At 41.3% G+C, this 19,937-nt stretch overlaps 1 protein-coding gene across 9 annotated transcripts in view; it reads left to right on the top strand.

The window, feature by feature from the left end:
* LOC117952783 (probable phospholipid-transporting ATPase IH) overlaps positions 1 to 19,937 on the top strand; it is a 35,669-nt gene that overhangs the window by 13,422 nt on the left and 2,310 nt on the right. For 3 of the 9 annotated variants that reach the window (XM_034885311.1, XM_034885312.1, XM_034885313.1), the window contains 26 exons: positions 1,070 to 1,150; positions 1,744 to 1,851; positions 5,304 to 5,432; positions 6,551 to 6,654; positions 6,776 to 6,826; positions 6,975 to 7,039; positions 7,151 to 7,232; positions 7,340 to 7,490; positions 7,585 to 7,782; positions 7,931 to 8,104; positions 8,781 to 8,947; positions 10,021 to 10,092; positions 11,099 to 11,172; positions 11,284 to 11,387; positions 11,535 to 11,716; positions 12,161 to 12,394; positions 13,204 to 13,381; positions 13,478 to 13,580; positions 14,227 to 14,372; positions 14,782 to 14,841; positions 15,738 to 15,865; positions 15,978 to 16,113; positions 16,627 to 16,650; positions 17,337 to 17,402; positions 17,615 to 17,718; positions 17,813 to 17,978. In XM_034885311.1, the coding sequence (XP_034741202.1) occupies positions 1,070 to 1,150; positions 1,744 to 1,851; positions 5,304 to 5,432; positions 6,551 to 6,654; positions 6,776 to 6,826; positions 6,975 to 7,039; positions 7,151 to 7,232; positions 7,340 to 7,490; positions 7,585 to 7,782; positions 7,931 to 8,104; positions 8,781 to 8,947; positions 10,021 to 10,092; positions 11,099 to 11,172; positions 11,284 to 11,387; positions 11,535 to 11,716; positions 12,161 to 12,394; positions 13,204 to 13,381; positions 13,478 to 13,580; positions 14,227 to 14,372; positions 14,782 to 14,841; positions 15,738 to 15,865; positions 15,978 to 16,113; positions 16,627 to 16,650; positions 17,337 to 17,402; positions 17,615 to 17,718; positions 17,813 to 17,978 (3,087 nt within the window). Of the gene's footprint in view, positions 1 to 1,069; positions 1,151 to 1,743; positions 1,852 to 5,303; positions 5,433 to 6,550; positions 6,655 to 6,775; positions 6,827 to 6,974; positions 7,040 to 7,150; positions 7,233 to 7,339; positions 7,491 to 7,584; positions 7,783 to 7,930; positions 8,105 to 8,780; positions 8,948 to 10,020; positions 10,093 to 11,098; positions 11,173 to 11,283; positions 11,388 to 11,534; positions 11,717 to 12,160; positions 12,395 to 13,203; positions 13,382 to 13,477; positions 13,581 to 14,226; positions 14,373 to 14,781; positions 14,842 to 15,737; positions 15,866 to 15,977; positions 16,114 to 16,626; positions 16,651 to 17,336; positions 17,403 to 17,614; positions 17,719 to 17,812; positions 17,979 to 18,621; positions 18,737 to 19,544; positions 19,752 to 19,937 lie in introns of those variants that run through there. The other 6 variants (XM_034885317.1, XR_004658503.1, XM_034885316.1 and 3 more) reach the window with 6 other exon arrangements.

Here is a 19,937-nt window from a genome sequence, read left to right as displayed (position 1 = left end):
AAGGCAGCTGGAAACAGCTTTAACCTGTCTGACTTGACATCAGATTTTTGTCCCCGCCCCCGGCTGCTGCCGCCTGCTCTTGTCCACTTTACAAGCGAGGCGCGGTTCATCTCAAATGGGCCTAAAGCAAGAGGCAGACATGGCGGAGAATGTTGTCACACACGCAGGGTGTGTCTTGTCAAGAAAAATGTTGGGATTCATAATAACGCCTCATTGTTCTCTGATTTCAAAATAAAAGCCATTATCCAAGATTAGTAGGGAAATCCTGCACCTGGATAAGGATTACCAACATAATTTACATTTGCTAATATCATATTTTCCTGAAATAATGGGTGCTGTACCGCTCCGTGTATGTCTCAATCAAAAAAGAAGCTTTTTCCTTGAGACACTATATTGCACCACCTGTTGAATAATCATGCAAGGACCAGAAGACCAGAATGTGGGTGCCCAGATAGTTCAGTTGTTAGAGCGTGCGCCCATATATAGAGATTTACTCCTCGATTCAGCGGGCCCGGGTTTAACTCCGACCTGCAGCCCTTTGATGCATGTCATTCCCCTTCTCTCTCCCCTTTCATGGTTTCAGCTGTCCTGTCAAAAATAAAGGCCAAAAATGGCCAAAAAATAATCTTAAAAAAATGAAGAAGACCAACACAGCCACAGCTTGGGTCTTTGTGTGCTGTTTGATTTTATCAGTAGCATGTGAAATACCACAGCCTCTTAACGGGGCAAACTGGGCATGGTACACAGCAGCAATGTTTGTACTCCTCTTTCTTTTTGTCCATTGAAAAGGTCCCACTTTGTTGTTGTTACTTTTTACATTTGCATAGTACGTACTGGCTAAAAATAGGAAAGGAAACATGAAAAAGTTAACTATCCCAGAATAGATATGATGGAGCCGATGGAGGAAATCAAACAAGATTTGATTACTTGGATACATTAAATCTGCCAGATTGGTCCTTGATTTCTTATTACAGAAGCTTTGCATTGCATTACTTGGCTTCTTCTTCCTTCTTGTTTCTGTTGTCCCCTCCCCCCTACCCCTTCCTTTCTTTCTTCCTTTCCCTTGCAGCTCATCATCGACACCCCCACCAGCCCAGTCACCAGCGGCCTGCCCCTCTTCTTTGTTATCACTGTCACCGCAATAAAACAGGTAGGACACAAACAAACATGTTCACATTTCTGGGAAATATTGCCCACAACAATCCCTGCTCACACACAAACTCCCAGGCTCAAATACACACTCTCTACCAAACGGCTACTCTATTATATGTATATACATTCCTCGCTCAGCGAAAGGACATGCCATTGAATATGTCTGGTGATGTGAGAAATCTGATAATGAATGCTCTCCTCTGTTAATCATTCTAGCTGAGGATCAGTGGAGAGGCATCCTCTCTACTGCGTCCCGGTACCGAGGGATGGGGTACTATCAGTGATAGATACTGTAGAGCTATTCTGGTTGAGAAAGCCGTAATTTTGCTGGAATATAAATCTAAAAGGTGACGTTTTAAACAGGTCACTAACACTAAGCTCAGGGAGCTCATTGCAAATTAATTACAGTGGATGACTTTCACCTCCCCCCTCCGTCTCTCTTTATGTCATACTATGCTCTGGCCCCCGATTCTCTCTGCACAATAATCTATATTCTCTGTTTTCCCCCGTCAACAAAACCTTTCTCTTGCTTTTATCTTACAATCTTGTTGTCTATCCCTCTCTTTTGCTGCTTCCATCTTGCTCTATCAGGGCTACGAGGACTGGCTCAGACACAAGGCTGACTGCTCTATAAACGAGTGTCCGGTGGACGTGGTGCAGCAGGGGAAGGTGGTGAGGACACAAAGTCACAAACTACGGGTAAGAATGGCCTCATTAGAGGAGTATAGCACCCGAGGCCACAAAGCAACAGTACTGTACTGCTGCATAGCTCACTTTTTCTATAACTGTCTCTCACACTCCTCCCTTTGCTTTCTCTCTGCAGTCCTCTCTAACTTTGTTTCCTTCCTCTTTTGCTCTTGCTTGTCTTTTCCACCAATTAATTGCCACAAATCTGTAGTAGAGGAACAATTATAGTGTCCCCAGGTGGACCATGCAAGATTCCCCTGTGGCGAGTAAACAGGGCTGATGTATTTCACAAGTTAGGATATTCCTGTCATCATCTTTTGTCATTCTGATGTAATAGCAGATCACTGTTCGGTATTGTGCTTCTATCTCATTCATAAAAATGTATTAGACTTATATCAAAACTCATTTTTGCTACTATTAATGTGGGGGGTGGGCACACCAGTAATGCTAATGGAGGTGTAACATTACAAATGGCCTTTGTTTTGACTTGGGTGCTGTTTCCCAATGGTTTAGTGAACTGCCATTATTGTCCTTAGCACCTGAGTTAAGTGCTGACTTGGTTTTGACTGCTGTAATAATAGTGGCTGGCTGCTAGCTGGCTGGGGGCTGACGGTGGATGTGTCCCCGGGCCGGGGCTGTTGTCAGCTCTCATCCCAACTGAAGCCTTGCAGCGCCGGTAGAGTGAGGCAGAAAGGGGTGTGCTAGCTAGCTAAATTACCATTAGATTAGTTGTCTATACAGTTAACTTTACTGATGAACTCATGGGTTAACCCAGAGTTGTGAACTGTGGTAAAAAAAAAAACATACCAAAAATAACTGAGCTTGTTACATGATGTTGTCATCTTATGTTACCCACCAAGAATTACAGTAGGCACCAAAGCACTTTTCCCCTTCGGTCCCTCTACAGGTACGAAGCAGAATTGTCCATTACTGTTAACTATTACCATTATTCTTGTGTCTCAATCGAACGGTGGTTAGTGAACCAATGAAACAATTTTGGAAACATTATTTTAAAAATAATCATAATTCAATCAACATTGAAATCAATATCAATAAATAAGTTGTATCTGTTGTATTACTGTCTTCCAAAGTGAGATGTTATCAAGGACAAAACAATGCCATGTGGCAGAAAAAAAGTTGTATTACGGTTTACTGAGTGTAACTCTCCAATCGGCCAATCAGAGGTGGTTGTGCCAGACTCCTGTCTTTGCCTGAGTCTTTATCTAATCTGTCAGAGGAAGAGCAGGAGTGCGGTTGTGAAGATTATTGTTGGTAGTTCCCAGAGAAGAAGATGGTAATTTCATGGCGCAGATTAGAACCCAAATTGAAACGTAAACTTTAATTGTTGAATGTAAGAACGTTGTGTCAAATTGGTTGTGACTTATAAAATGTCAGGTTTAGTTTCATCATAGTGTTAATAGTGTCAAAAAACGTTAGCTGACGTTGATCAGTAGCTAGCTCAGAGATTATTGGGTAATGAACTAATGAAATTACCAATTTAGCTGTTTGTTTTGCATGCCACTATATCTGTGTCATGTTCCCATTAGGGGCTGAGCCGCCCTATACGTTCTGATCCTAGAATCACCCCTGATATGAGGTGAAGTTCCCATTAGTAACCAAAGGTGTTGATAAATCAACCAGCACAGAAGTCATAAGAGGATAGGACTCAAGTCACATATTCTTGTTTTTGTCAACAAATTCCATGAAGAGCAACAATGCATTAGTCCGCCTCTCAATATGTTCTCCCCTCTGTCTGTCAGTCCTTACTGAAAACGTAAATCTTAAAAAATGTGTCATAAATATATACTTTTTTAAAACTAAATAATCTTCTAAAACAGATGGACACTAGTTTTTAGAAAATGTTACTCAAACGGCATATAGTGCATTTGTTGGTGACTGTTTTAAGCGCTTACAACAGCAGGGCAGACTATGTGGGGTTGACTCATAATAAACTACGGTGCCCATGTTCATTGTGATGAATTAACAGGGAAAAAACAGTACCGCTGTGTGGCTTGTTGATATGTTTTGAATAGTTTTTAGACCACAATGGAGGTTATGGCTCTAAAGAACAGCCAGGCTTTGCCTTCACAGATAATATTCGTCTTTTTATGGGGTTTTATTGACAGTGTGTTGTTGCTTTCTAAAACATGTAAAATTGCAGAAGTACAAAATAGAAAAGTGCTTATTATATCTTATTGTCTTTTTCTGTACCTGGGTTTGGTCTGTCAGGAGCTGTTATATGTAAACAAGTGAAACTGATGCAGCAGTGGATTGTGTAAGCAGGAGGTTGTTCAAACCTTTACTGGGGATTTCCAGTCAGCGCGTTTAGACCTGCAGCAAATATGGTTGCTGTCAGTAGCAAGAAAACTTCATAATTATGAGAAAAAAAACTCATGCAGTTAATAAATATTGTAGGCCTTATTAACCTTACCAGTTTTCTGGTATCTTTTGACTAATATGAGTTTGTAAAAAGGTCTTGAAAAGACTGCAGAAACCCTGATTCTACAAAAGAGATTAATGATTCCAACATTGTTGGAAGTCAGTTACTTTGTCAGGACAGATTGCAGAGTGCTCACCAGAATACGGCATGAAGAATGGTAGCGAGATGATTGCGTAGAGTTAATAAGACACCAATTAAAATTGTTTTGTTTCATGTAGTAGTCCTATTCCTGGTAGCAGGTGTAGGGGTAAAGATTTATTTGAAAAACATGAACCAGCTTCACTGAGCTGGCAGATTACTCTGCAGATGTCTATCTCATATCATCCCAGCATGAATGAAAACAAAGTTGTCAGACTACATAACATGATTGTACCGATACGGTAAATCTCAGTCTTCACATTTGTGTTTGACAGTACAAAAGGGTGCAGGTACATCTCCTTTCTATTGCGTCTGCTGCTCCTGTCGAGCGTGCAGACTTTGTGGGATGTTGAGGTCCACCTAGAATAAGTCTTCAATACAGCTGCCCAGCCTTAAAGGTTACAGAGTTTTATGTATTGTGTTGCCATAGCAGAGTTTTCACTGGATGCCATTAGTTGAGAAAGACTTTTTACATCAGAAACTCTCAACCTCTCTTGTTCAGTCTCCCTTCATATGTCGTCCAGCGTTTTCTGTACCAAAGGTTTCTTACTACCGTAGATCAAACAGAGAGGATCAGAGTGTGAATTGGGAGCAGGAATTATGAGGAATATATTAATCATGCAAATTCAGAGAGCGTGTGTCATGTGAATGGTCACCGTGGAGATGGGATTTATCAGAGCTTAAGCTGCTCCGCTCGCATTATCCGTTATGCAACTTCCCAATCCTTTGGAGAAAAAAAAAAAAAGGAATGGTTAAGGATGAGCAGACAATTACCGCAGGTCTGTCTGTCTGTTTGTATTTCACTATCTGTGTCAAAATACCTGTTTGTTTATTGTTGACGTGAAACCATGACAGAGTGTGTGTTGTGTCTGTCCTGTTCTGTCAGGTGGGGGACATTGTCGTGGTGAGGGAGGACGAGACTTTCCCCTGTGACCTAATCCTGCTCTCTTCCAGCCGCCATGATGGGACCTGCTATGTCACCACAGCCAGCCTGGACGGGGAGTCCAGTCACAAGGTGCTAGTGCTGTAAAAGTAGGAGAAAATTAAAATGTACTGTCTTTGATCCTAAAGGGGTGGCAGTAGCTCAGTCCATAGGGAGTTGGGTTGGGAACCGGAGGGTCACTGGTTCAATCCCCGTATGGACCCAAAAAGTTGGGAGCGTGGATTGGTGGCTGGAGAGATGCCAGTTCACCTCCTGGGCACTGCCAGGTGCCCTTGAGCAAGGCCCCGTACCCCCCCGACCGCTCAGGGCGCTGGTTCAGCTGGCAGCCCACTCACTCTGACATCTCTCCATGTATAGTGCATGTATAGGTCCTGAGCATGTGTGTGTATTTTAGGCCTGTGTGTGAGTACTAACAAAAGTGTGTACACAGAGTGTAGTGCAGTAATTTCCCCATTGGGGACTAATAAACAAATTATCTTATTTTATCTTATCTTAAAACAGGAAAGCTTTATGATTCAGTAGGTCTTTAAAAAACAAGTTAGCTAAATTTAAATTAAACTATCAAACAGTTCCAGTTTCTTAATGTAAGAATTTTGAGCTTTTCTTTGATACACTTATTACACTGATAATACACTGAAAATATCATAAGGCTTAAGGAAACTGTAATGCATTTTTCAGTATTTTCTGACATTTTCAGACAACTATATATTGAGAAAACAATTAGCATATTTATCAATAATGAAAATAAGATACTTATCAATCAGCAAATGAGTTCAGACACACGTTTAATGATGTAAGCGGCACACCGCAACGCACAGCCTTTAACATTTTCCCTTTCTGATGTTCATTTCCACCACATATGGCTGAGCGTACGTACACACACACACACACACACACACACACACACAGACACACACCTTCCATAGCGTATCGTTGAGTACTGACCCAATCTCCTCATACATGCCCCCGGGGTGACCCCCTGATGTGCTCACCAGCCCAGCATGCTGTCCTCTGCTGATCCAGAACAGAGTCTGTAACAGCTCCCGTCCATGACTCGCCTAGTCATTTAGAAAATCTGCTGGAAGCCAGACAGAGGAGTCAAATGAACCTTGCTCTCATTAGTAGCTGCGGGTGACATTTCCCTCTGTTTTCTTCTTCTTATTCCCCCATCCTCCACCTTTCTATCACAGACCTATTATGCTGTACAAGATACCATGGCCTTTAGAACGGAGCAGGAGGTGGATTCGCTACATGCCACTATTGAATGTGAACAACCACAGCCTGACCTCTACAAGTGAGTGTGACATACCCTCACTGATGCATCTTCCTTACACACATCATCATCCACAATCTCTTAGAAACAGATACGTCCTTGATGCTTTCGCTTGATTTCATTTTACTGTGACTTTTTGCAGATTTGTGGGACGCATCAATATTTACAAGGACAAAGAAGAGCCTGTGGCTAGGTAAGTACTTTTTATTTTAATCAGGTCCTTTTCTGTTCTCAGGTTATAGCTTGTATTGACAATGTCAACTCATTTGTTCTATTAAGCAAATGTCTTTAATGTTCTTTCTGAAATGAAGACAGATAAAAATTCTTTTTTATTTCGGCAGACCACTTGGGGCTGAGAATTTGCTCCTTAGAGGAGCCACACTGAAGAACACACAACATATTTATGGTAGTAATATGCAGATTCACTCTGTTTAATGTCACTTTAACGTTTGAGCCAAACTGGAGGACAGGCTGATGGTGTTGTTGTCTTGATAACTCAGCATTTTTCTCCCCTCAGCTGTTGCAGTTTACACTGGTATGGAGACTAAGATGGCACTTAATTACCAGTCTAAATCTCAGAAGCGCTCTGCTGTAGAAAAGTATGATTAACGTCCCCACTCCTTCAACTGCATGATTTGGATTAATAGTGGGATTGGTACATTTAATGTTTCCTCTTCCTAAACTTTACCTTTGTCCTTTTTTGCAGGTCGATGAATGCCTTTTTGATAGTGTATCTGTGCATCTTGATCAGTAAAGCGGTGATCAACACTGTTCTGAAATATGCTTGGCAGTGGTCTCCAGACAGAGACGAGCCCTGGTACAACCACAGGACCGAGAACGAGCGCCAGCGCCACATGGTCTGTTCATCAACCTCTAACTTGAAAGCAATCTTGACACCCAGTCCTTAATCTCTTTTACCTACAACTTTATAACTGTTCCTTCCTTCTTCAGGTGATCAGAGCATTCACAGACTTCCTGGCCTTCATGGTCTTGTTCAATTACATTATCCCAGTGTCTATGTACGTGACGGTGGAGATGCAGAAATTCCTGGGCTCCTATTTCATCACCTGGGATGAGGAAATGTTTGATGAAGAGCTGGGAGAGGGTGCTCAGGTCAACACCTCTGACTTGAATGAAGAGCTGGGACAGGTACATGAGCACACGCACACGCCCACGTACACACAGACACACACACACACACACACACACAAACATATATACAGACATATGCATACAATATCTGAAACAAATTTGCGGATGCACCCTTCCTTTAACCTGTTTCTTCCTTCCCTCTCAGGTGGAGTATGTGTTTACTGACAAAACAGGAACTCTCACTGAGAACAACATGGAGTTTATTGAATGCTGCGTTGATGGGAACGTCTACATCCCGCATGCCATCTGCAACGGCCAAATCCTCAGTGCTGCGTCCAGTATAGACATGATTGACTCCTCACCTGGAGGATACAGGAGAGTAAGTACTATGTGTGTTTGACAAAGTAAACAGGCTTCTAAATCCAGCCTGAATAGACTATTGGCTGTACTAACTCTGCTGACGAATAGAGATCAAAACAGGAGTAAAGAAAACTCTTAACATATTTTAGTTGAAATTGTAAGTAAGCCACGCTCGCAGATAAACCAACATGTCATGTTTTTTGGCAGGAGTAATTAGCTCTGACATTTATATATTACCAAATGTTTGTTTTGCGGATACACACAGTAGGAATACAGTCTGCATATCTAATTCATGGAAACATTTTCTTTGTAATTCCTAGTGCTTTGTCTTACATAGATGAAAACATCCTCTGGTACACAGAAAAGTGATGAGGCTTGCATTTTTGACAGAGGCAACAGTGATTTGTTTAGATTTAATAGAAGAAAAAGTGTGTTGTCAGCATGAGCAGCAGAAGCCACCACAAATGACCAGAGAGAGAGAGAGAAGAGCATTGCCTGCCAAAACTTAAAGTGAAGAAAACTTTAGATAAAAGTTATATGGATATTCTGTTTTATTGCTCTCAAATTCTGGTAAATGTAGTTCAATTGATGACTAAATTAGGAAAGTCTTTTATATTTAATTTCAATTGCACTTTCAAATTAACACTTGCATTTGTCCAAAAAAAAGGGTACAATGTATGATTGTGTGTCTGTAGGAACACGAGGACCTGTTTTTCCGGGCGCTGTGTCTGTGTCACACAGTGCAGGTGAAGGAGGAGGAGACGGTGGATGGCATCAAGAGGGGCATCCACCAGGGCAGGCCCACCTCCTTCTACATCTCTTCCTCACCAGATGAGGTTGCTTTGGTGGAGGGAATGAAAAGGTTAACACTCTAAAATACACAATTTGCTAAATTACATTGCAGTCCTTATAATAGGACAGTGTCTCTTGGCTTGGACCTCTGCAAGTTCAGACGTTCAGCTTCAATTTGAGGATGAATGGTGCAAGAACTGTAGCTCTTTATATTCATAGTCCCGTGTGGACACACACACACACACACACACACACACACACAAACTACCAAAATTGTGTCTTCCATGGTGAAAATCTGCCAGGCCTATGATTCAGCACGCTTGTTTTGGGGGCTTGTGTCTTAATTTAGTGGCATAATTACATTCAGATTGAGGACAGGAGAATAACTTAGCCAGGCAAGAACACGCTACTGCTTGACCAGGAAAGACTTGATAAATGTTTCTGTATGTAACTGTACTTCCTGGATCATATATACCTAAATCAACATGCCCACACCAACATAGACCCTTGATTTGTTTTTAACACAGTGCTATATTTGGTCTGCACGTGGCACACATGGTGACAAGTCAGAGTTTGTTGCTCTAACATATTGCTTTCACAGATGTGATGTACTGTAGTAAGTGTCTGTGCTCAAGTTACGCCAAATGAGTCAGAACTGTGTGATACAAATCAGTAATACTGCTTAGTGTGTGTGTGTGTGTGTGTATATATGTGTATATATATATATATATATATATATATATATATATATATATATATATATATATATATATATATATATATATATATATATATATATGTATATATATATATATGTATATGTGTGTGTATGTACATATATATATGTGTCTATATGTATATTATTTAATTTAATTTAATTTTTTAAAAAGATTTTTTGGGGGCTTTTAAGGTCTTTATTTAACAGGACAGCTAAATACATAAAAGGGGAGAGAGAGGGGGAATGACATGCAGCAAAGGGCTTGGTTGGAGTCAAACCCAGGCCTGCTGCGTCGAGGAGTAATCCTCTATATGTGGCACCCGCTCTAACAACTGAGCTGTCTGGGCACCGCTTAGTGTGTATATTGATACCTGAATGAATCCTTTCTCTCTCTTTCTCCTCTTTTCCTTCACTCCTGGTGCCAGGCTGGGTTACACCTATCTGAGACTAAAAGACAACTACATGGAGATCCTCAACAAAGACGATGACATTGAAAGGTTGGTCTGTTAAAGATCTGTTGTGGTTACACCACAGGAGATCAAATAGGAGTAATTTAGTTTATGGGGTTGAGGTCATGCATCAGCTGCCTGGAGATAAAGGGCTCTCGGATTGTGTTATGTTCAACAGAGGTTACAAACAAACTACAACCACAAAAGAGTTGGCAGAGCGTTGTTTTTAGAAACTGCTCAATCAGATCAAAATGTCCAACTGATCTGGAAGAATGAAAGACGCCAATGTTCCATTAGAGAGTGGTTTTGAAGAAAGGGTCTAATGTTTTGATCCATAGGAAGTGCTCATGTACCCAGCCTCTCGCTCCATCACTCTCTGCAGTGGCCTGTCAATAGTGAGCTATTTTAAGGAAGCAGGGGAGCTGGAGAGGGGAGGGGGGTGCATCCAGCAGACTTTGCAGAGAATGGAAAGGAAATAGATTCTATTCTCACATTTACTGTTTTTCACCATTTCAGGGAATCTGAATCTTTTGGCCCTTTGCACAAACTACTAGACTAAAATCCACTTAATGCAAATGTCGATCTTCAATCTGAGATGTTTCGCCTGTATTGTTGTTCACTTCATTTGAATTACACTTTGCATATTAGAAGGTTTAACATTCATCTTCAATATCCAAAAGTAGAAACAGAAAGCAGGTCATTGAGTTAGCTTCATACAGATAATTAATGTTGTCTCTTGAAGTCACTATTTGCCTTGAAAATATCATCAAACCCTGCAATACCTGTTTCACTTTCCGTTTTTTTTATGTAATCAGCATCAGCATGAACAAAACATAGAGTGGGTACTTACCAAATATGGAGGCCCTGTTAAAAAAAGCCTAGATCCACATAAAATAAATGACCATGTGCAATGAGAACTGAGCTGGTCTGAGGTGGGCACATTTTATATCCATTTGTAAGACTGTAGGAAAACCCGCTAAAGAAGATCAATGAAAATAAAAACAGAAATTAGAAAATTTACCAAAAAAACAACACCCTTATGTCTCTCCTGCAGGTTTGAGCTGCTCCATGTACTAAACTTTGACTCTGTCAGGAGGAGAATGAGCGTCATAGTCAGGTCAAGCTCAGGTAAGATGTGCTCAATGCTACGTTCATACATTTTATAAATCCATGATCAGACACTAGATTGTTGCAGTTTGTTTAAAATGTTTTTTTTGTTTGTGTTTTTTGGGATCTCAGGCGAATACCTGCTGTTTTGTAAGGGGGCAGACTCGTCCATTTTTCCTCGGGTAGTATCTGGGAAGTTGGAGCAGGTTAAAGCCCGGGTGGAACAGAATGCTATAGTAAGTGTGCAGTTTGAGTAGTATAAATATATAATGGGATTGATGGTACATTGTATCAGGCCACTTTTGAAATAAACACCATTTAGAGAAATTCATGTTTCTTTAAGTGATGACCTTCCATCACTTTCTTCTTCACTGTTAACGTAGGAGGGGCTGCGTACTCTGTGTGTTGCTTATCGAAGGCTGTCAGAGTGCGAATACCAAGAGGCGTGTCATCACCTGAACGAAGCCAAGCTGGCCCTGCAGGACAGGGAGCAGAGGCTGGCGCAGGCCTATGACATCATTGAGAAAGACTTTGTGCTTCTGGGTGCTACGGCAGTGGAGGACAGGTTGGTCACCATGAAAAGAGAGAGAGAGAGAGAGAGAGAATTAAAAAAAAGTGCAGCAGCGGGGACACAGAGGGGAAGATTAATGAGTTGTGAAGCTGTCTTCAAAGTATTGTGATGACTCAAAAAAGGCCAAAGAGATTCAGTGTGCTCTGATAGGTGACTCACTACAGTTACTGCTGCCTTTTTGTTTCCTTTTCTCCGTTTTATTTTCTCCTTTCTTAAAATATGAGATGTTTAAGCTCTTACAAGGTAGGTTTTAGTATAGTTTTCCAAAACCGATCGATCAGCTGCCTGACACTTTGACTAACTGCTGATGTGCAGGGACAGGGGTGGTCATGCATTGATAAGTTATCACCAGTTTGTAATTGATTGATTGGTGTTTTGATGGATGCTTTAACCTACCCCACTGGAGGCTGAAACACTTATCGACTTATCGATGCGCAGGCTCCAGGAGAAAGCTGCAGACACCATTGAGTCACTGCACAAGGCTGGGATGAAAGTCTGGGTCCTGACAGGGGACAAGATGGAGACGGCAGCGGCTACCTGCTATGCCAGCAAGCTGTTCCGTCGCAGCACCCAAATCCTGGAGCTGACCAAAAAACGCACAGAAGAGCAGAGTCTGCATGATGTTCTGTTTGAACTGAACAGGACGGTTCTCAGACAACGCTCTATTTCTGGGTATGACAGGGTTACCTCGGGGTCATTAAAAGTCTAAAAAAGTCTAAAATTTCCAATCTAAATTTTAAAAAGTCTTTTATTCACTGAAGAATTGTATTGTGTTCTAGGTCTTAAATCATTTTAAACAGGTCTTAATTTTCTTACATCCATGCAACGCTACCTCATTATGCTAATCTTTTTAAAATTCTGTGGTGTTGTAGTTCTATCTTTTGCTAGTTTAAATATAATTTTGCTGTATTACTACTACAATAGAGACGTGCCACTCATATTGCAGCCAGTCAACTTTCGTGTTATTGGTTCGAGTCTTTTTGGGACTATACCACAGACATAAAATCCATTTAGTGATACTTGGCTCGAAAAAACTGAATTTAGGGCTTAGTTGATGTTGAGATATAGGTCTTAAATTTCCTTCATAGTGGTCTTAAAAAGGCCTAAAAAAATCTTAAATTTGACTTGTTGAAACGTGAAGAAACCCTGACGTGAGATCATACATGGGCCAATTATTTTCCTGATTAATCAGTTGGTTCATACAACATCAGAAATTAGTGAAAAATGCCCGTCAGAATTTCTATTGTCCAACGGGACATCATCAAATGTCTTGTTTTGTCCAACCAGCTGTTTCTTTGTTTTTTTGTCCAAAACCCAAAGATTTTCAATTTCATAAAAAGTAAGACAGTTGCGGGTTTTTTTCATCACAACCTAAGAAAACGTAAGTATGAAGATTAATCTGGTTAAATCAATAGAATATCAAGACTGTAGACTGATCTACACTTGTTGCGTGTTGATGATTCTGTGATATTTTCTTCCAGGTTGTCGGTAGACTGCCTCGACTTTGGCCTGATCATCGACGGAGCCACTCTGTCAGCAGTGCTAAAGGCCAACCAGGAGCGTGCCGGTTCGGGCAATTACAGAGAAATCTTTCTTGAGATTTGTCGCAACTGTAGCGCTGTGCTCTGCTGTCGCATGGCACCACTGCAGAAAGCACAGGTGAGAGAGCTGCACTTCACTTGACAAATATACTCCAGGAACATTCCTAAATAACAAACAGTGGTAGTGACTGAAGTTGGGTCTTTGTTTTTGCAGATTGTGAAGCTAATTAAAGCTTCTAAAGAGCACCCCATAACCCTCGCCATCGGCGATGGGGCCAACGATGTCAGCATGATCTTGGAAGCGCATGTGGGCATTGGTGAGCTCAGTTCATACCGTAATGAGTGGCCATTGACAAATGAAAGTTTCTGCTTCTTTTAGAACCAAAGTTGATTTCTAAAGCCTTCTGATATTGATATTTGAGAGTAAAACAAATCTGATTTATATATGTGTGTGTGTGTGTGTGTGTGTGTGTGTGTGTGTGTGTGTGTGTGTGTGTGTGTGTGTGTGTGTGTGTGTGTGTGTGTGTGTGTGTGTGGTGTGTGTGTGTGTGTGTGTGTGTGTGGGTGTGTGTGTGGGTGTGTGTGAAATACAGTTATGTTCTGGGACAGGATGTTTACCGGTTGTCAGTAAACTTTAACTATTAAAGATTTTTGAAAATTGAACCTCAAAATTGAACCTGAAGTTACATAATTATAATTAACAACTATTTAAAAAAAGCAGTATATTAAAAGATGGTCACACGAGTTCAGTTAATAAAACACATATGCACTACATTTCATTTTGTATATTTGTCGACACATACAGCGATACAAAGTATTGGTGATAAGACAGCATTGGCTCATCTATGTAGTGTATATTAGTTGGGCTTTAGACTATATTTAGAAAACCGCCTTCTCGGGTTACACTCATAGCTGTGTTACATTCCTCAGATAATATGTAACCAACCTCTTCTTTTCCTGAAGGCATCATGGGTAAAGAGGGCCGACAGGCAGCAAGGAACAGTGACTATGCCATCCCGAAGTTTAAACACCTGAAGAAGATGCTACTCGTTCATGGCCACTACTATTACATCCGAATTGCTGAACTTGTTCAGTACTTCTTCTACAAGGTACCTGTACAAGACGAATGCCTCGAGCGCTTCACTGGCTCACATATTTTAATCACTTTATCTTAATTCCCAATGAAACACTGAGTTACAAAGAACCAGATTTTGCAGCTACTCTGACAGATTACCGGATTCATGAATCCCTGGTGGAACATTCTCTCCTGCATTCATGGCTATGATGATCAGTGTGGGCGGCTTCCACAGCAAGCAGTGCCCTGCCAACTGATTCATTTTTTCCTTTTGGCAGGCCAGCTCCTTGCGGCCCACTCAGTGAGCTTATAGCACACAATCTCTGCATAAACAGAAATGTGTTGATAGTAGCATTTTTAGATTCTTCAAATCTCTTCACGTGTACTTGTCACAAGCTTATCACTTTTCTCTGTGTTTTTTTTTTTCTCCTTTTTTTCTCCAGAATGTTTGCTTCATCTTCCCTCAGTTCCTGTACCAGTTCTTCTGTGGGTTCTCCCAGCAGGTAAGCAGTTTATACTGACAGTGTTGTATACATGGCAATTACACACCCTCACATTGTCATGCATTAATCTGGCTTCATGTATTAATTCATGCTTTTATAATGTTTACTTTTGAAGCTGCATAATTGGGGTCACTTATAGAGACAAACCCCCCAGAGAATCATGGCCCTACCCTTCCACTCAACTCTACTAGGATTATTACCTCTCTTTTGTTTTTTAAGCCCCACACTCTCATCAATCTTGTTTCCAGCTCTAGTAAACCCACTGCACCTGCCCAGAACCAAATGGCTCACAAACAAAGTTAGCAACTAGGTGGTCACAAAGCAGAAAATCTAGCAGCTGAAGGACCAGATATTTAGTTGGTGGAGACTAAAACAGAGGTAATAGAAGGTTGAATGTTGAACTTGGACTAGTCTATTTCCACGGCATTCCACTTCCGGGATTGCACTGTTTCCAACAGAAATTCTGGCAGATTTTACTCTTTTTAGCCGGATATCCGTTACCTTCCCCTGTCTTTGTATTGGAATTTATACTCCGGTGGATTTATGAGGACTATGGTTAACTGCCCCTCAGATCACTGCAGGGTAAGTCCAGACAGCTAGCTAGACCATCTGTCCAATCAGAGTTTTCTGTTGCACGACAAAACATAAAACTAAAAAAACTTCTAAAACGTACTTCTGAACGTACACATGTTCCACCAAAAAAAGTAGTATTTAGACAATTATATGCATGTTAATGCATAGGCATAACATGTTCATGATAATAACCTTTCTAAGATGATCATTTCATTATATTTTCAGCTTGTTCTGCTGCCCTCAAGTGGCCAAAAAAATCTATCAACGTAGCTTTACATTTTAAGATGTCTAATGTCGTCTGTAATGTCTTTTTCCTTTTGCAGCCTCTGTACGACACCGCCTATTTGACGTTGTACAACATCAGCTTCACCTCGCTCCCCATCCTCCTCTACAGCCTGGTTGAGCAGCACATCACCATGGAGACACTCAAGAGGGACCCCTCCTTGTACAGGTTGGCGCAGTAATGCTAAAAAATATATAATTTGTACCTTTTCCGTGACTTTTATGATGCAATGTTTGGTTCTTGTACTCAGCTATTCTTTTTTTTTGTCCGTCTCTCTTAGGGACATAGCGAAGAACTCTCTCCTCCGCTGGCCTGTCTTCCTGTATTGGACGTGCCTGGGTGTATTTGACGCTGTTATCTTCTTCTTTGGTGCCTACTTCCTGTTTGACAACACCACCTTCACCAGCAATGGCCAGGTGAGACTCTGCCCCTGTGTCAACAGAGGCAGTGTGATCTGTAGTGAAACAAGTACAAATAGAGCAGTTTCTGGGGTGTTTGAGGTGTCCTTTAGGGAAATTTAAAGAAATGAATGGACACAAAATTAGTGCTTCCTCTACAAACACTCATCCATCTCCATTGGATTCTCATGAAAGACAAATTAAGTGTTACAGGATGTCATGTATTTGTTATTATGGATCTGTAACAGTAAGGTTTCTGTCCCAGGCCCCCCTATAGGTCAGCAACATTGGATCTCCATTCATATCGACAACGCAATAGCATCTTTCTCTGTATTGTTAATTTGTATCATGTCAACTGTTTTTAATTGCCTTTGGTCCTGTTTTTTAAGTTGAAACATCCTGAAATTCATTTTACCTTTTGTCCTGATTCTTTTCTATTTTCTTCCCCCTCCTTCTCTCTGCTTCCTCTCTCTCTTTATTTTGCTCCTCTTCTTCTACTTTTTTCTTGTTCTACTTCCTCGTCTTCCTCAGCTTATGACCACCAACACACAGATGGTAAGCCTTTCTCCCTCCCTGTCAGCTCTCTCTGTCTTTCACGCTTTTTTAGTTCCTGTCGTACCGTTTAAGCTTTCAGTTTGACCGTTTCATCCAGTTTCATCCCTTCTCACTTCAAATCATCCATGCACTTTCATTTGAATGTGTAGTTTTCTAGTTCTCCTTATTCCCCTCATCTCTGTAAAGCCCTGAATCCCACACAGTACCTGATTTTAACAACTCCACTGACACAGTAGAAACCTTAGATGCTCCCCCACATTTTCCTTGTGTTTTGTTGTGGTAGTAAAAAGAGTAATGCTAGTATGTGCTATAGTTTAAGATCCAACATCTGTTTGTTTTTCTGTGTAATATGTGTGTGCATCTGTGTGTGTAAATTTGTATGTCCATGTATCTGTGGAAGCAGTTCCTGGGGTTGGTGGGTTTTTATTATTACTGTTCCGGCATCCAGGGCAAAAGCAACAGAAAAGGTTCAAAATGAAAATTCTTTCAATATTCCAATTCATAAAGGAAAGGATTATTGATTGGGAATTCAAGCAAAGTTAGGTGCATTGGTACAAACTACCAGCTGTCGTTATGAAATCAATTCCATGCTTTCTTTGTCTTGATCTCTGTCTCCCATCACAACCCCCACAGGGGCGTGTGATTGATGTGGCCGCTAACCTTCTTCTTCCTCTCTTACCTCACAGATGTTTGGGAACTGGACCTTTGGGACTCTCGTCTTTACTGTACTGGTGTTCACAGTTACGCTCAAGGTGTGTGAGCATATGTCTTTGAAAATTAAAAGGGGGGGGGGGTGGTCCTATCGTATTGCAGTCCATTTAAATGAGTTCATTAACGCTGCATGTCACCTAAATGATCGACAACACTGGCCGCTTGGTTTGAACAACAGTAAACCCTAAAGGCAAAGTCATTGACTTAATTGAGTGGTGTGTTTACTATGTATATATACTCTTGTTTGTTTCAGCTTGCCTTGGACACACACCACTGGACCTGGATTAATCACTTTGTCATCTGGGGGTCACTTCTTTTCTATGTTATTTTCTCTCTTCTCTGGGGAGGCATCATCTGGTATAATAAGCTTTGTTCTTTCAACCTTGTATAACGTTTTATGGTTTTTAGGAGATTTCTGAAAAGATTTTCTGTCTTTCATGTTGCTGCTCAGGCCTTTCCTGAACTACCAGAGGATGTACTACGTGTTCATGCAGATGCTGTCTAGTGGTCCGGCGTGGCTCAGCATCATCTTGCTCATAACGGTCAGCTTGCTGCCAGATGTCATCAAGAAGGTCCTCTGCAGGACCATGTGTCCTACAGCCACCGAACGTGCACAGGTAGATATTGCCACCAGCTCCACAGTATACCAGCAGCTTTATATTGCGTTGTTTCCAAGTTAGTTATTAGTTGTTTGTCATGTAGTGACTTCCGCTTTGCTAAAACCATTAACCAATCATTGCTTTCCTCTTTTTATGATAATTAAAATTGTGCCTTTTAACAGCACATTTAAGTTCACAAACCTGGTATAGTAAGTAGAGCCCTCTCCTATGCTAGCTGTTGCCTAATATTTTGACTTTAAGAAACCATATGAGTAAGCTGTAAATCTATTCCACCCGTTAATCATCCAGGAAGACCATTAGAATCCCTAATAGCTTTGAGCATTAGCGTGATTTAGAATGACTTTCTCTTCCCCCTGGCTTAGCCTCACCTTCCCGTGAAGCAAGCTTCACCGTGAATGGAAAAATGAATGAAAGGTCTGACAGATTTCTCCCTGCTGTGCTCTTTCTTCTCTTTTCTTCCCTCTCACTGCAACCTGATGGACTACCATAATTCACACCATCCTCCATCCTTCCATTCTCCCTTTCCCTTGCATTCACCTGCCTTATCCTCCTTTTTCATTACTGCCTCCTCTCTCCTCTGTTGTTTCCCTCCACTGCTCCTGTGACTGTGCACTCGCTCGCTCTTTCGGGGTAACTGCAGTCCAATCGCCCGTGCCTTACTGTGGAGCCATCCACCATCTTCATGCTTTCTCAGTCCTCCAGCAGAATGAGTTTCTGATTGGTCCAGAGAGACGAGAGAGGAGCAGAAACAGGAGGTGACTCTCTCTTTTAAGCCCTCATCTCCGAATGCATGGTGGCATGACCCAGTGTACACAACTTATCACTGTCTCAACTCCTCACTTAATGGGAAACTAACTACTAGGGTGCTATTAATAACAATAGAGTCACAATGTTTGGTTTGTAAGCCAGGTTAGAGTTTTCTTCTAAACATGTTTCCTGCCATTTTTGAACTCACCATTGTATATTTCATGTGTTTTGTGTTTTGTTTTATATTTACTGTTGCATGGTATGTTTTTTATGTCTTTTATGTTATGTACCTTGTAGTGTATTTTTTAGAAATACATTTGGTATGTGTGGGACCACAGTTTTCCTAAGATTGTTTGTCAGAAACAGAAAATGCTGTTGGATATGCTGAATTTGTTCTATGTATAACACAATTTCTTTTTTAAGGGAGCTGGAAGGAATAGTTGAATAATTAAGAAGCCAGTCAACAATAAGAGATAAATTATTGTTTTCTTTTTAAAACAAAAATCACTAAATCCCAGCCTCTTCAATTTGAAGATTTGCTTTTTTTCTGTTTTGTATCATTATAAATGGAATATGTTGGCGTTTTGGACTTTGATTGGACAAAACAGATATTTAAAGACGTCACCTTGGGCTCTGGGAAATTAAGGGGCACTAAGCTCTGAAATGTGCCTGTGATGATCCGATCCTATTCTGTAGCTGCATAGATGAGTGGAAGTCAACATATAGTTCGCCTAGGCAACTGAGTATATCTGGACACAAGACACAAGGTGTGAACAGGTCTAATTATCTCATTCTTTCCTTTAACGTCATCCACAGAAGGTAAGGACAGCGGGTCCTGAAGGGTTGTGTAGCTGCTGGTGCTGGTGGAGGGGGAAGCAATGAGAGGAACCCACTCCATCCTGATAGGACCTGTCAGGGAGACAGTGGAGGAAAAAGCTGCTAGGACCTATGACTCCATGATGTCTCATAGCCACATCACCCCTCTCAGCAACCCCTAGAATACACCCCGCTAGGTTCACCATGGTAACAGCATACAGAGGGTGTTGACTGTGGGGAGTCTGGTTCTTAATGCTGCTGCCATGATGCTTCCTGCTGCTCTACACTGCATGGGGCATGCTGTCGTGCAATGGCTCAGGCTGTGTGTGTGTGTGTGTGTGTGTGTGTGTGTGTGTGTGTGTGTGTGTGTGTGTGTGTGTGTGTGTGTGTGTG

This window comes from Etheostoma cragini, chromosome 11 (genome assembly GCF_013103735.1).
Source record: "Etheostoma cragini isolate CJK2018 chromosome 11, CSU_Ecrag_1.0, whole genome shotgun sequence".
Taxonomy (NCBI): domain Eukaryota; kingdom Metazoa; phylum Chordata; class Actinopteri; order Perciformes; family Percidae; genus Etheostoma; species Etheostoma cragini.
This window is presented reverse-complemented; position numbering and strand designations above follow the sequence as displayed.